The sequence below is a fragment of the Akebia trifoliata genome, chromosome 14 (assembly GCF_017979445.1).
Source record: "Akebia trifoliata isolate Shusen 1 chromosome 14, ASM1797944v1, whole genome shotgun sequence".
In the NCBI taxonomy this organism is placed as follows: domain Eukaryota; kingdom Viridiplantae; phylum Streptophyta; class Magnoliopsida; order Ranunculales; family Lardizabalaceae; genus Akebia; species Akebia trifoliata.
The window spans coordinates 3,539,286-3,555,290 of NC_141388.1; the positions used below are offsets into that span (position 1 = coordinate 3,539,286).

At 34.9% G+C, this 16,005-nt stretch overlaps 1 protein-coding gene across 1 annotated transcript; it reads left to right on the plus strand.

Annotated features, from left to right (window-relative positions):
* The first annotated feature begins 3,503 nt into the window (after positions 1-3,503).
* LOC147385569 (pleiotropic drug resistance protein 2-like) lies at positions 3,504-15,785 on the plus strand. Its single transcript, XM_086421992.1, has 20 exons — positions 3,504-4,400; positions 4,526-4,646; positions 7,259-7,347; positions 7,490-7,574; positions 7,709-7,999; positions 8,090-8,180; positions 8,309-9,209; positions 9,337-9,497; positions 9,642-9,745; positions 9,926-10,091; positions 10,186-10,308; positions 11,283-11,431; positions 11,963-12,295; positions 12,432-12,722; positions 12,830-12,913; positions 13,183-13,316; positions 13,415-13,642; positions 14,118-14,289; positions 14,430-14,684; positions 15,350-15,785. The coding sequence occupies exons 1-20, from the start codon at positions 4,042-4,044 to the stop codon at positions 15,620-15,622; spliced, it is 4,410 nt and encodes a 1,469-aa protein (XP_086278118.1). The 5' UTR covers positions 3,504-4,041; the 3' UTR covers positions 15,623-15,785.
* The last annotated feature ends 220 nt before the right edge of the window (positions 15,786-16,005 follow it).

The window sequence follows — 16,005 nt, forward strand, 5'->3', positions numbered from 1 at the left end:
CATGAAGAATGATGGGCTTCTATAAAATTGATCAATCTTAATGAAAATTGTTTTGCTCACAGAAATATGGAATCCACCAATTACACGTACCCATGTGTATTAAATGGCATATTTAATTTACAAAAGTATCTTTACTGGTTACAAAACTATTCTTGTATGTTTGACATGGCAAGCACTGGGGAGTCTGTGAGCCAAAAAACGACTCAATCTTAGTAGTCCATTTGTGGGTAAGTTAGAAGTTGAGGATTTACAGTAAGGGCAATTGCCCCCAAAAGAATTTTGAAGTCAATTGAAGATTTATGTGCTAGGACGATAGATAATAACGATGGATAAGATAATTCGTTATTATTGCCCCAACAAAAAAATTTTTACTCTTAATTTCCCTCTCATGGGCAAAATCCTAATTCTAACCCTGCAAGTAAGCACTAACACCAAACTAGAAACAAATCAATTGTGGGTCGGATGAGGCATGTATCTTTTGATGTTTCCCTCTGACATAACTCTCCCATAAGCTCTCTCTCAATTTTTTTTTTTTTTTTTCTTTCTAAATTTCTATTTTTTGAGTTTAAGATTTTCTATGAGCTTAATCATAATGGTAAACAATTGTTGAAATTGTTTGAACGAATGTTATACTATTTTGTAATGCTTAGATAATAATTTAAGTCAAACCTTGGTAATATTTGACGTGTTTCAATCTTTAATTGGGGTATCATGAATAATTTAAGAAATTGGGGTGTAATATGTAAAAGTTGGGGTGTCAATAACAACTCTCTTAATTTTTTTGTAGCATTTTTATTCTTAGACATTTTGTATCACAAGTATTAAAGTAGAATCAATAGATGGAGATTATGATTTTGAAATTAATTTTCAAAATAATATAACCAAATGAGAGTTGGAATTTTAAAAATTAATTTTTGTCATTTGAATGAAATATTCTAAAAGTAGAATCTAATTATTTAAAATTGAATATTTTTCTGAAGATTGAGTTCTTAAATATTATAACAAAAACTAGACAATGCCAATCAAGTTTTGGCCAAATTCATCCATAAAGATACTTTTAAGATCAATATTGTCTCTAAAAGAAATGCAAGCTCCATATTAACAAAAGGCCTCAACAAGATTGAGACATTTCCATTAGAGTCGTGTTACACCGACTTTTTACAGCACTAACTTTTAGCGCTGCATGTAAAGAACCATTGATCTTCCTCGAGTGTACAATACTTACCTCCAGTGGAAAAAAACACCTATAGATCTGTGTATGCTTAAAGTTAGTTTAGCATTTTTCTTTGCTACAACTTTTCTTGTATCTCGAGGAAATATCTATGATTTTGTGTACACGAAGGATTAGTGTACATTGTTATTTTCGAAGTAGGTTTAACATTTTTTTTTCAAAATTGGCAACACCACACTATGCATTAATTTTTGTGTGGGTTGCCACTATTAATATTAGAGATATGTACAAAAAAGTGATTATCTTTGGGCAAATTTACGATTTTGACTCATTGTTCATATTAATTATCAAAACGTGAACGTCAATGATTTCGAGGGTTTTTAGGTGACTATAGCAGGTTTGAAGTGACAATTGTCACTTTAAACTAATAATTCACCCTTAATATTAGCCGCTTTAACAATATTGAGGCCCAAACATTTTCAGAACAAAATTAGCACCACCACATGTAATGCAATTATTTTTGACGGTCTTTTGCAGGCACGATGCAAGATTGGAAATAAAGAAAATTAACAATTAATTTACTTTGATGTTATGGGCAATGAAACGTTTCCTTTGTACTTGATTATAAATTTGGAAAGGGACCAAGAATCTGACTTCTAAGCATATGATCTCGAGCAATATGTAAGGATTAAGATTTAAGAGTCTGGACTGAGGACACTTCATTTTCGTTATTGCGTACATAAAACTGCTTACGCAAATAGCATAATCAAATGATGTGACCTTCTACCCAAGGGTGTCAATTGGTACCCATTTAACTGAAATCTGAAACCGGTTTGTCTCGTCATTTCCTTCCATACTAGAGATGATTTAAGATATTTTTATTTCCAAATAAATATACGTTATATAATTTTTTTATTTTTTCATATAAATTATCGATTGAAACTTAAAAAGAGTAATTATTCTAAAAATTTTATTACTTTTAACAAAGATAATTTTTTTTTTTGACAAAAAATCATTAATTTGTATCTTAAGTATAATAAGTTATAACTAAATTAATAATTTTGTTAATAATATATTAATTTCTTTAAAGGAAAAAAAAAATCTATAATGATTTGAAATACTTTTTTTCTCATTCGATTCTTAAGAACTGGAACCGATGGGTACCCGTGTTTTTTAGTTGTTTCAATTCCAATTCCAATTCTATTTATTTTGGAAACGAACCCCGGAATCGAACTAATATAATGGTTATGGTTCTAAGTTCCTTAGGAACCAACCCAGTAACACCCTTACTTCTACCTCAGCATGAAGTCAAATTCGTGAGTAAAATAAAAAAGAGTCGTGTTGGAGAGTCCTCAAGATTGGACCTCATATTGCACATCTTGATGTCAAAGTGGATAGGAATCATAAATGCTTTTTCATTTGTATCTCAAGAAAAAAAGTCATACTCTTTTATGTCAGGGTGTGCCGTGTGAGGTCCAAGTTTTAGCTCACTTCAATATTTATCAATAAAAAGTGAGTTGAGATTTTTTATTTTTTAAGAACAAATCTCATGGCATATAAAAACATGATATGATGCCACTGATTATAGATTACATAATTCTATTATGTTTAAAAATAAAGTGATAATTTTTCACAGTAAATTTTAATTTTAAAAATCGAATAATAGTAATCACATCAAGAATGACTTCAATTCAGGTGTCCACACAACTATAAAGAGTCGTGATAATCTGACTACCCCACGTGACAAACTCAATCAACTACCCTGATGTGACGAATTCGGGAATCGTAGATCTGTGCTCCTCAGGACACATGACTTCACTTCCCCATAACAAATGTATCTTGAGGAGCATATATCTACGATTCCAAACTTGCCACGTCAGATACTCGATTGAGTTTGCCACGTGGGTAAATAGATATCACGACTCTTAAAATATATATTAATTCTCACATTACTGACATGGATGTATATATGAAATTATAACATGGAGGTATGAGTGATAAATATCTATGATTATGTGTGCACCTCCACGTCAGCAATGTGACGATTGATGTCAATTTTAATGTTAGCACGACTCTTTTATGATAAGAGTAAAAAGTATCTATAGTTCTGTCTCCACATCAGCAAAGTGTGAAATGAGATTAATCTTGAAGTCACTCTAGCATAACTCTTAAATTTTGAGAGTTCGGTAAATGCCCATTTTCAAATCTGTTTCTTGAATCTGAGCTTTTCGATTAAATCTGTGGGTGTTACTGTTGTATTTTCACATATTGATGATAATAGTGGGCCCCATGAGCCTTATTAATATTTGAAATCTTAAAGTTACTAAGCCCAGTTTAATTCTTTTCTAATCATCTTTTTCCCGTCTTCTTTTGTTTCATCAAAGACAGTTCCTCTCATTTTCAATCTCCCTCGTAGCCATAGATAAATGAAACCAGACATTATCTCTTCGTCGTGACTAAGAGCGCCGCTAAACCGTAAAACGTCCTCTAAACTTATCTGGCAACGTTTTCTCTATGGCTAGGAACCAGATACCCTACGTCAGCTTCAAGAGATGTTGAAATATAAGGAAAAACTTCCCCAGATTTTCTCTCTCAGTGAACTACAGTTGCAGGAAACGTGAGAGAGAGAGATTCCGTTTGGAGCGGATTCGATCTGTGTGAGATTTTCGATTATATTGGAGTCGATTTAGTTTTGATTTGGATCGCTTATTGATACTTCAGGCGAATAATTGATTCAGATCGATAATTTGTCACTCTTTAAAAGCGAGATAAAGAAACTCAGATTCATTATAGGTGGAAATTATGATTTCAGATCAATAGATCCGAAAAGATTTTAATAAGTTTCTCGGAGAAATTTTAAGTAGGTAACGATGGCGGCTATTTTGGCCGGAGACGATCTAAGCAGATCGACAAGTAGTCGGAGAAGTTGGGCGGCGGCGAGCTTTCGAGAAGTGTGGACGGCTCCGTCGGATGTTTTTCAGCGAAGCGGGCGACGAGAAGACGATGAAGAGGAGCTGAAATGGGCTGCTATAGAGAGACTCCCGACTTATGATAGGATGAGGAAGGGAATTCTGAAACAAGTTCTTGATGATGGAATGGTTCGTCATGATGAGGTTGATGTTACCAAGCTTGGAGCGCAGGATAAGAAGCAACTCATGGAGAGCATTCTCAAGGTCGTTGAAGACGACAACGAGCGATTTCTTAGTAGGCTTAGGGAACGCACGGACAGGTAAATCTCTCTCTCTCTCTCTCTCTCTCTCTCTCTAAATTCTAAGATTTTAATTAATCTGATTTATCCTTGTTTTAATAATTTTTTTTCTAAAGAATTTAAATTAATATTTTTGTGCCGAATAGGGTTGGAATTGAGATTCCTAAGATTGAAGTCCGGTTTGAACATCTTTCAATTGAAGCTGATGCCTATGTTGGGAGCCGAGCACTTCCTACTCTGCTCAATTCTACCTTGAACGCAATAGAGGTAACGAGTCGTGCTGGGGTGACTCAGGATTTACTGTGATTCTCACAATTCTGATGTGAACATGTATACATAATCATAGATGTTTTTTACTCGTATCGCGAGGAAACAAATCTATGGTTATGTGCCCATCCCACGTCCGACTTGTGAGAATCGCAGTGAACACTCTGTGTCATCCAGCATTTTCTTTACTCTTTTATAGAAAAAAGACAAAAAAAAAAAAAAAACAAGCACTTTACGTTTCAGGCCCTCCATCAACAGACGGTTGAGATAAGATGAAAATCACATATTTTCTAGAGATCAGTATCGAATTTCTAGTGGAGTCGTGCTACAGTAACCTCAAACTGGAAACTTCTTAAAGTGAAAGTGTGGATGCTTTTTCATTCCATGTGAGGTTGCAGCTGGGGTCACTTCAGCATTATTCTTTTTAGGAATCAGTACTTTGCTGTATAACACTGCAAATGACGTCCTTTCACACGTTGGTGTGCACATAACCATAGAAACTTCTTAATGGTATCTCGATGAAAAGCATCTATGATTCTCTACTCATAACCGCGTTGGTAACGTGTGAAACGACGTCAATTTCCAAGTTACTTCAGCATTTTCCTTTCGGTTATGGTATGCTTGGGAAGGAATCCCTATTATCTCTTAACTTCTATTATTTATTGCGTTTATTACGGTGGGGGTGTTTTAGGTTGGGATGATGCTGAAGTAACATTGAAATGAACATCAATGATCATGTGTGCACCACCACATCACATCAAAATGCTCGAATCAATGTACATTTCAACTTTACTCCAACATGACTCTTAGTTTTTAATTGATAATTTTGATTTTTTAAGAGAGCTGTTATTGACATCCCAACTAAAATTAAAGATATTAAGTAAATGATTGAGAATAATTAAAAGTTTGGTGTGCCAACAAAAGCTCTCTCAAATTTTTATTTTTTATATTAGATTTCTAACTTTTTGGGATTTAATATTTTACATGAGACTAATTATAGCATTAAATAATTACAGAAATTTTTTTGTCGAGTATTGTAATGTTGAGATAATAATCTGAGTTAAACCTTTGTAATGTTTGAATGATGTGTTTTAATCTTTAATTAATATGTGATAAAAAATTTAAGAAATTAGAGATGTAATAAGTAAAAGTTGAGGAGGTGTCAATAGTAACTCTCTCTCATTAAATCAATTTTGTAAATAAAAAAAGTGAATTTTATTGGAAGAGTAGTGGTTCAATGTTATCACCTTCAATGACTTGGAGGGATAGTTAAAAATAAGGGGAATTACCAAATCGGTAGAAAAAGAAGATTTTTTTAAAACTATTTTATAGCACGCTAAATATATTTTCGGCTTTAAATTTAGTATAATGGATTAATGGTTATAATTATTTCACTTTTTTTTTAAATAATAATAATTTTTCTCTTCTTATGTAAAATATGATAACTTTCACAATGCTAATTTATCATTTTCAAAACTAAAATGAATTCCAATTTTGACAAATTTTCAATTTTCAGTACATGTTTTGATAAATCAGCATAAAAATAATGCATGGGATCTGCTAGTTTGATAAATTTTGAAAGTGGCCATAATCTGTGATTAAATAGCTGCTCAAATGTATTTACGGGCTTCGTTGAAAGTTATTTGTGCGTATATAGGTCTAATTTGTCATAAATGAAAGGCGAGTGTTTTCTTATTATATTTAAGGAAAATAAATTGTCCCTTGCTTGAACCCAAAAGTTCGCGGTGTGTTTCTGCATCAGTGGGTTTTACTTTTAGGGTGTTTTTTTTAACTTTTACCAAATCTTACCTGTAATAAGATTTTTTTTAATTTTTAATTTTATAAAATTACATTTCATACCACTTAACTTATGAAAATAGCTTAAACATCAGTTTTTAAACTTTTTAACCCTGTTTTCTTCCCAAAATTAGATTTTGTACCGTGCACACTACTTGTAAGTTGTAAACGTAAGACTAATTTCCTCTTCAATTTTCTTTTTACTCAGACGAAGAATTCTTATGATTTACCCTAACAAAAGATCATCATGAATCCTTAACAAAGGGGCAGCAAGAGTTGGAGTGTGTGAAATGAAAACCGTTGATTTTTCTTTTCAAAATCAGTCATTTTCAACCTGGCTTCTTTTTAAAATCAGTCATCTTCAATTCATTGTAAAAAAACATTTACACTACTCTTAAACAATAAAATTCTATCTACTACACCCTTCAAAAAAATTTCAACCTTAAGATTCTATCTTTGAAGTAGAAGATGGGGGTATTTTGGAAAGGAAAATCAAGGGTTTATACCAGGGATTATAGTGAGGCTGAAAAAAATAGGTTGTAGATAAGGTCTAATGGTTTAAAATAATTTACATATAGGTTGTAGAGTTTGAAGAATATGACTGATTTTGGGAATAAAAATCAAAGGTTTTTTGACGTGGAAGATAAGGGCATTAAAGATCATTTTTCACTAGTCTTCAAGAGAAGACCATGGTCAAGAAGAAAATTTTGGTGGTTTGGAAATATTTTTAATTTTCAATACAGTAAATTTACCGATTTGAGAAATACTTTTAAAATATGCTGGTTCAGTAATTTTATAAAATTTATTGTTTACAGGCAATTCTTGGACTACTGCGACTTTCTCCATCAAAGAAAAGAATTAACAAGATACTTCAAGATGTGTCTGGAATAGTGAAACCATCGAGGTATGTTTTTGCTCCATCAGTACTTTTTTTTTAAGTTTTGATGCAGTGTCTCAACGTTTGACACAGTTATGTTCAAATAAGTTGTCTTGATGGTATTATTACCTTCCTTTTATTCTCTATTTATTGATTTAGTAATTTTCAGGATGACACTATTACTTGGACCCCCAGGATCTGGGAAGACAACTTTGTTGCAGGCCCTTTCAGGAAAGTTTGATAAGGAGCTAAGGGTGCGTCCTCTGTGTGTGTGTGTGTGTGTGTGAGTGAGTGTTGTGTGTCTATGTTTGTGTCACAAACATAAATTTTGGCATGTATGCTTGAATGAGTTAGTGCCCATTGTTTGATAACTTGGAATGATAAACAGGTGACTGGTAATATCACCTACTGTGGTCATGAATTGTCAGATTTCTTCCCTCAGAGAACCTGTGCTTATATTAGCCAGCATGATCTTCACTATGGTGAGATGACAGTCAGAGAAACATTGGATTTCTCGGGACGTTGCTTGGGCGTTGGAACCAGATATGAAATGTTGACGGAATTATCAAGACGAGAGAAAGAAGCAGGAATTAAACCTGATCCTGAGATTGATGCATTCATGAAAGCCACAGCAGTGGCAGGCCAGGAAACCAGTCTGGTTACAGATTACGTTCTCAAGGTTTGCTGCCTTCATTTCAATTTGTTACCTCTGTTTCATATTTTACAAACCAATTTTGCCAATGTCCGACTACTAACGATTCTCTTATAGATACTTGGATTGGATATCTGTGCTGATATTATGGTTGGTGATGAGATGAGAAGGGGCATCTCTGGTGGACAGAAGAAGCGTGTGACTACGGGTATGTGAGATACAAGGACTATAAAACCAATAATTGTTCTCCCACATCAGTGCTAATTTATGTTTCTCACATAATACCATTTGTATCTATTCATGGGCAATCTTATTGTAATGGGTTTCCAAGTGTAGGAGAGATGTTAGTTGGACCAGCAAAAGCTCTCTTCATGGATGAAATATCTACTGGGCTGGACAGTTCCACTACTTTTCAGATTGTTAAGTTCATGAGACAGATGGTTCATATTATGGATGTTACAATGATCATCTCTCTTCTGCAGCCCGCACCTGAGACATTTGAACTCTTCGATGACATTGTCCTACTTTCAGAGGGTCAGATTGTCTACCAAGGTCCGCGTGAGAATGTCCTTGAGTTCTTTGAATTTATGGGCTTCAAATGTCCAGAAAGGAAAGGAGTTGCAGATTTTCTTCAAGAGGTAACTTCTAAGAAGGACCAAGAACAATACTGGTTCAACAAAAACCAACCTTATGGTTACATATCAGTAGCTGAATTTGCACAGTTCTTCAAATCTTTTCACATTGGTCATCAACTCTCAGAAGATCTTAGTATTCCTTATGATAAATCCAAAGCCCATCCTGCTGCACTAGTGAGAGAAAAGTATGGCATCTCCAACATGGAACTCTTCAAGGCATGCTTCTCAAGGGAGTGGTTGTTGATGAAACGCAACTCTTTTGTATACATATTCAAAACTACCCAGATAACAATTATGTCCTTAATAGCCATGACGGTGTTCTTGAGAACAGAAATGAAGCATGGTCAAGTAGCTGATGGAGGAAAATATTATGGAGCATTATTTTTCAGTCTGATTAATGTGATGTTTAATGGTATGGCAGAGCTTGCAATGACTGTTTTCAGGCTCCCTGTGTTCTTTAAACAGAGAGATTTCTTATTTTTCCCTGCATGGGCTTTTGCGTTACCAATTTGGCTACTCAGGATCCCCCTTTCACTGATGGAATCAGGAATATGGGTCATTCTTACGTATTACACTATTGGGTTTGCTCCCGCTGCGAGCAGGTAAATTCCATTCAAGATTTTCGGGTTTCTAGGAGTGACTTTCATTTTCATTATATTGCATGGTCCTTTATTTTAGATGCCATATAAATTAAAGTATCATTTTTTGACACTTATTCGACACATTCAGGTTTTTCCGACAGTTCTTGGCATTCTTCGGTGTACACCAGATGGCTCTCTCTCTCTTTCGGTTCATTGCAGCGGTTGGAAGAACACAGGTTGTTGCAAACACACTCGGTATCTTTACCTTGCTAATGGTTTTTGTTCTTGGAGGTTTCATCGTTGCCAAAGGTTAGCAGTTTTTTTTTTTTTTTTTTCACTTTAAAGATTCCAAATATTTGAAGGCTTGAAGCGAGCTGTTGGTGTTGTTTAATATTTTGTAAGTACTGGATTCTTTTGTGTGATTCTTAGCAGCCATTATTTATATGTCTGCAGATGACCTTGAGCAATGGATGATATGGGGTTACTACATCTCTCCTATGATGTACGGACAGAACGCCATAGCCATCAATGAATTTCTTGATAAGAGATGGAGCAATGTAAGATCTCCTAGTCTTTTGACAATGTTTTATTTTTGTTTAAACTCTTTCATCTTTATTATTTGAGTTTTTAATTATTACTTATAATGTATAAGTAAAGCTTCCACAAATCAAGCATTTTTGGATCTCTTGTCTGAAGGCATTATCCAAGTTTGATAATGTTTTGTTTCTATGATACAGCCAATCAATGACTCCATCACTCATCAACCCACAGTTGGAAAGACCCTTCTAAAATCCAGAGGCATGTTTGTGGAGGAGTACTGGTATTGGATATGTATTGGAGCACTCTTTGGATTTTCTCTGCTCTTCAATCTTTGTTTCATTGCTGCACTAACTTATTTAAATTGTAAGTCATTGCTTCTCATTTATTGAAGTTCAGTTACTTCATGCCATGAAAATAATATCCCTATGCTAAACATATTCCTGAAACTGAATTGCAGCTTTAGGTGACTCTAAAGCTGTAATCGTCGATGAGGATGTCGAGGAGAATTCATCCACCAATGGAGAACATAGGTCAAAGACCTCAGAAATAGGTTCACCTTGTACTACTCCTATGGTTGAAGGTTCGAGGTTTTACCAAACATAGTTTTTGCATTGTTTTTTGTACTTGCTGGCAATTAAGCGAGATGATTAGAGGATAATCATGTGATTGTTAAGTTATAACTGACATTTGATGATGAATTGGCATTTGATCAATGGATTATCATTAGCTCAGAGGTAAATTCAATTCTTTGGAGTCCTTCTAAGTAACCATATAGATTTATAAGGGAATATATGTGTCTATTTCACTCATTAGTGCATTAAAATAAAAATTAGTATGTCTAATGCAATAAAATAAGTATAAAAATAATAATGGCTGGAAAGCTAGCTTAAGAATTACATAAGGTGGTTGGAAGTGCTTGGAAACAGGACAAGGGTTTTCTGAAAAGGAGAGAAATTTTAGAAAGATATACTACACTCATCTTTCTGAAGTGACGTTTAGTCTTGTTCACAAAAATTTTACACTATTTAACTAACGACAGTTCAGTCAATCACGACAAAATATATTCTTGCAAGTCAGTAGCGAGAATAAAGATTATGAAATCCTAAACAAGTTAATATTAGTATTATTGTTTTCACCACAAAAGAGAAGATCATGAAATCATATGGCAATCTATACAGCTACTAATACGAAAATGCGGGCTTGATAAGTTGGTTGAAGTCTGTGAGTGTTGATATCACGACGTTGATTCAAAACCCTCCTCCAACTACTAATTACTAACCACTAATCTGCTTGCTTACCAAAATATATATATATATATATATTATACAGCTACTAGTACAAGGAACTAAACAGAATGTCCATGCACTAAAGCTTCTTCATCATTTGCAAAAAGGGTAGCAGAAAAAGCTACTTTCTTGTATATGTATCTTATCTTATGTCTGCAACACCTTTATATTCATGTGATTGACATGCAAAAACAATAGTAGTATGCTTTCGTTGTGTGTACCTGTACTTGGTGTTTGTTTTATTGTCTGATATTATGTATGATTACAGGTATTGAAATGGTGACGAGGAAAGCTCCAGAGATTACCGGATCAAGTGTTAATGTGGCAGAGCATGCACCTAGAAGAGGAATGGTGTTGCCTTTCCAGCCTCTTTCACTTGCATTCAATCATGTGAACTACTATGTCGATATGCCTGCTGTAAGTCACTTATCTCAAGTATTTAGTGATGCTTTTTTGAGGGAGTTTTCTTCTTTTTCTTTTCTAATATAAACTACACATCACCGCTGAGAAGCAAAAGAATCTCCCACTGATTCTTCAAAATAAAATAGAGAAAGTTATGTTTCATCCAAAAAATTGTCGGGAATTCTTTTATCAGTTTGTTATTAGTTTGGTTACCTATAGATTAGCACAATTGCTACTCTAAGATGAATGCATCCAAGTCTTGAGAATCAGGTCATAGGATTATGGCTGCCACAGCACCACAATCTTTTCTTTGCACTACTTCTTTGTTCTATGTCAAATCACTAAAATCCCATATTTTATTATATTCCAATGGAAGTTCTCAAGATTATCAAAAATACAATATTATTACCATCAGTCGATACTATGCTTGATAATTGCCCTTTTAGTTGTAAATGGGGACAACTAATTTTTTGGTTGTGACGTGAATCCATTGTAGTTTGAAATCCAATGAAGTTAATTCTTTCTGATGATTATTTTTTTCATCAGGAAATGAAAAGCCAAGGAATTGAAGAAATTCGGCTCCAATTACTACGAGATGTCAGTGGTGCTTTTAGACCAGGAATCCTGACAGCATTAGTTGGTGTCAGTGGTGCTGGAAAGACCACGTTGATGGATGTACTAGCAGGAAGGAAGACTGAAGGTTACATTGAAGGAAGTATCAACATTTCTGGTTACCCAAAGAATCAGGCAACATTTGCTAGAGTTAGCGGTTATTGTGAACAAAATGATATTCATTCACCACATGTGACTGTTTTTGAATCTCTCTTGTACTCAGCCTGGCTGCGTCTTGCTCCGGAAATAAAGAAGGAAACACGAAAGGTGTGTTAATCTCTGAAATCATCTTTTCTTTCTTAAGTTGGCTTTGATAGTTATGATGTTGATGTACACAATGTGTTACAAACTAATGTTTGACCTGAAGGGAAAGATTGATTGTTGTTCTACTTTTATATTGTAGATGTTTGTTGACGAAGTTATGGACTTGGTTGAGCTTAATCCGATAAAGGATGCTCTAGTTGGCCTTCCTGGAGTAGATGGTCTTTCAACTGAACAGAGAAAGAGACTCACAATAGCTGTAGAGTTGGTTGCTAATCCATCCATTATTTTCATGGATGAACCAACATCAGGACTTGATGCTAGAGCTGCGGCTATTGTTATGCGGACGGTGAGAAATACAGTGGATACAGGACGAACTGTTGTCTGCACAATTCACCAACCAAGCATAGACATTTTTGAAGCATTTGATGAGGTAGGGCTCAATTTTGTAGTGTTTTTTTGTTGTTGTTAAAGTATGTTATTTTATGATTTTCATGTGATCGTATTTCTTCGGTTTGCTTAATTTTTTTTTGTTTGCAGCTATTGTTGATGAAGAGAGGAGGGCAAGTCATTTATGCTGGACCTCTTGGTCGCCATTCTCACAAACTTATAGAATATTTTCAAGTTAGTATTTTTTTCCCACTAATTGAATTTTTATGGACAAGAACTTGTCCAATTAATAATTTTATCAATTGAACAAGGACTTAAGGATGAGTATGAAAATATATATATATTTTTAGTCATCAGATTCTCAGTTTATAAGAAAAGGTGGAAAACCTCCCTTAATGATAAATTTATGACCAAATGTTTTAGCCATTTTAGAGTCTCGAAACTTTATTTTGAGATGCATACTTGTAGATATAATAGTATTTGTTACTTGTAACCTCTTGCAGGCCATCCCAGGGGTTCCCAAGATCAGAGATGGTTATAATCCTGCTACATGGATGCTGGAAGTGAGTGCTGCTTCAGTTGAGGTTCAACTCGAAGTAGATTTTACCGAAATTTATGCCAGTTCGACTCTCTATCAGTAAGTGAAAGATTGAACTGCATGCTTACAATTCAGCCCTGTTCTGTCTCTCTGATTATTTGCTGACTGGACTCATCTCCCTTTTAATACCTTTTCAGGAGGAATCAGGATCTTATCAAAGAGCTAAGCACTCCAGTGCCAGGTTCCAAAGATCTTTACTTCCCTTCCAAATACTCGCAAAGCTTTACGACTCAATGCATGGCTTGTTTCTGGAAACAGCATTGGTCATACTGGAGGAACCCACAGTATAATGTAAACCGATTTTTCACGACGATAATCATTGGCGTTCTATTTGGTGCCATCTTTTGGAGTAAAGGCAATCAGACGTAAGACTTTAACATTCCTTTTTCTTTTCCTACTGATGCCAACAAAGTTTCAAACTTTGATTTTGGTATGCCTTCATCTTAGATATATTTTTATCATTGAGGAAATACTATAGAATTTTATATTTCTCTTGATGAGACCCGTCAAATGGTGCACTCTCGAGTCCATTTATGTGCAAGGAATTGAATGGAGGAACAATATTTGTTCATGCTACCCCAAACGTTTGGGATACGACTTTGACGATGATGATGAATTATAGTCATCTGTCATCTTAATACTCGTGGTAGACCTACCCAATTACAGATACAACATGAATTATGTCAATAGCCAACAAATAGTATCCTGAAGTTTTTATCAGTGTATGGACTTCAGAATTATTTTATCCCATTTTAAAGATATGAGAAAAATGTTTGAGCTTTTAAGGAAGTCATGACCAAATTCATATTGAAGTTAATTTCCTGGGTTTTTAACTAACAGGAGCAAACAACAAGATCTATTGAATCTGTTGGGAGCTATGTATGCTGCTGTTCTTTTTCTTGGAGCCACCAATGCTTCTGCAGTGCAGTCTGTTGTGGCAATCGAGAGAACAGTCTTCTATCGTGAAAGAGCAGCTGGAATGTATTCAGCAATGCCATATGCATTTGCTCAGGTTAGAGATACCGAGTTACTTCAATTCCTTTTCTTGTTAGATGAAATATAAAAAGGACGACATCAGGGTTTTCCATCTCATTTTTAAGACATATATAGTACTAGAGAACTAACTAATCCCATATATCTTCTGCTCTGTAGGTTGCCATTGAGACGATTTACGTGGCAATTCAAACCTTGATTTACACTCTTATTCTTTATTTTATGATTGGATTTGATTTGCAATTGGGCAAGTTCCTCTGGTTCTACTACTTCATATTCATGTGCTTTGTCTACTTCGCGATGTATGGGATGATGGTGGTAGCATTGACTCCAGGCCACCAAGTCGCTGCCATCGTTATGTCCTTTTTCATAAGCTTCTGGAATTTGTTCTCTGGTTTCCTCATCCCTAGACCGGTATGTAATCTCAAACTCTAAAGAACCCCACTAATAAATGTGACAACTCATTAAGGAGATCTCCACACTAAAATTTTTACTCTCAATTAGAACAACTCCAGGGGGAATATCCATAATGGATAGCCATGTGTTTATGGATAGACATTTTGGATATTTAAGGGGTATGCACTCCAACTATGCTATCCAAAAGGGCCATCTATTAATATTTTAATAATATTGGACACTGGGTCCAAAACTGAATTGACCTGAAAGTGCATAGAGAACCGTTGATTTTCTAACTTGTATCTCGAGGAAATAAATCTATGGTTATTTGTGCACTTCCAGGTCAACACAGTGTTGGACCCAGTGTCCAACACAGGCAGTATAGCACGACTCTTTTTTTTTAATTCAACCCAAATGACTCCAAAATAGTAGTTGAGGGGGGGATGGAGAGATCAAACTCCCTCTCCAAAATGAATATTGAAAATCTCTCTCTCCAAAATGGAGAGGGAGATAGATACTGCATTGGACACGCATATTTTGAATTTAACTCTCCAAAAAATAGCAGTTGAGAGGGGATGAAGTGTGCGTTGGAATTGCTCTTAGATGCTTGTAGTCATCGGCTCTTTTATTTGCATGCATGAATTGTTAATGCCAGAATCTGATACTTCACTCAACCTTTGCAGCAAATCCCAATATGGTGGAGATGGTATTACTGGGCTTGCCCAGTTGCTTGGACACTCTACGGCCTCGTGACCTCTCAGGTGGGTGACAAGGATAATCTACTTGAGATACCAGGGCAGGTATTCAGACCACCAGTGAAGGTGTTCCTTAAGGAGTATATGGGCTTCGAACACGACTTCCTTGTGTATGTTGCACTAGCCCATGTTGGTTTTGTCCTTGCCTTCTTTTTCGTCTTCGCTTATGGCATCAAGTTCTTGAACTTCCAAAGAAGATAGTGAAAACAATAAAAAGCTGAGTTTCAACCCACATGAGATTCAGATATGTTATTTACATAAGAAAGCTGTGTATAATCAACTAGAGAGGATAAAAAAGAAAACTAATGCCCCTCTCATTTTTTCTTTAGTATGGTTTTAGTTCTCTCGTTTCTATTATTGATGATATTCTTTGCCTTGATTTTCCACGGAAACATCATTGTACTTTCTATTGTATAATATAGACGTTTATGAGCATATATACACGTATTACATTTGAACTTTATTACACAAACAATTCGCTCTTCCAAACTGAAAACTAACCTGTGTTATATCAACAAACAAACTGACCCTTAACACTTTAAAATTGAATCAGTTATGCTATAAATCTCTAAATTTTTACTGCT

Bases quoted from the DNA above. Each gene is read 5' to 3' on its own strand.
- LOC147385569 (XM_086421992.1), top strand. From the start codon at position 4,042: ATGGCGGCTATTTTGGCCGGAGACGATCTAAGCAGATCGACAAGTAGT. The intron at 4,647-7,258 runs GTAACGAGTCGT...TATTGTTTACAG, and splicing joins CTACCTTGAACGCAATAGAG to GCAATTCTTGGACTACTGCG. The intron at 12,296-12,431 runs GTGTGTTAATCT...TTTATATTGTAG, and splicing joins TAAAGAAGGAAACACGAAAG to ATGTTTGTTGACGAAGTTAT.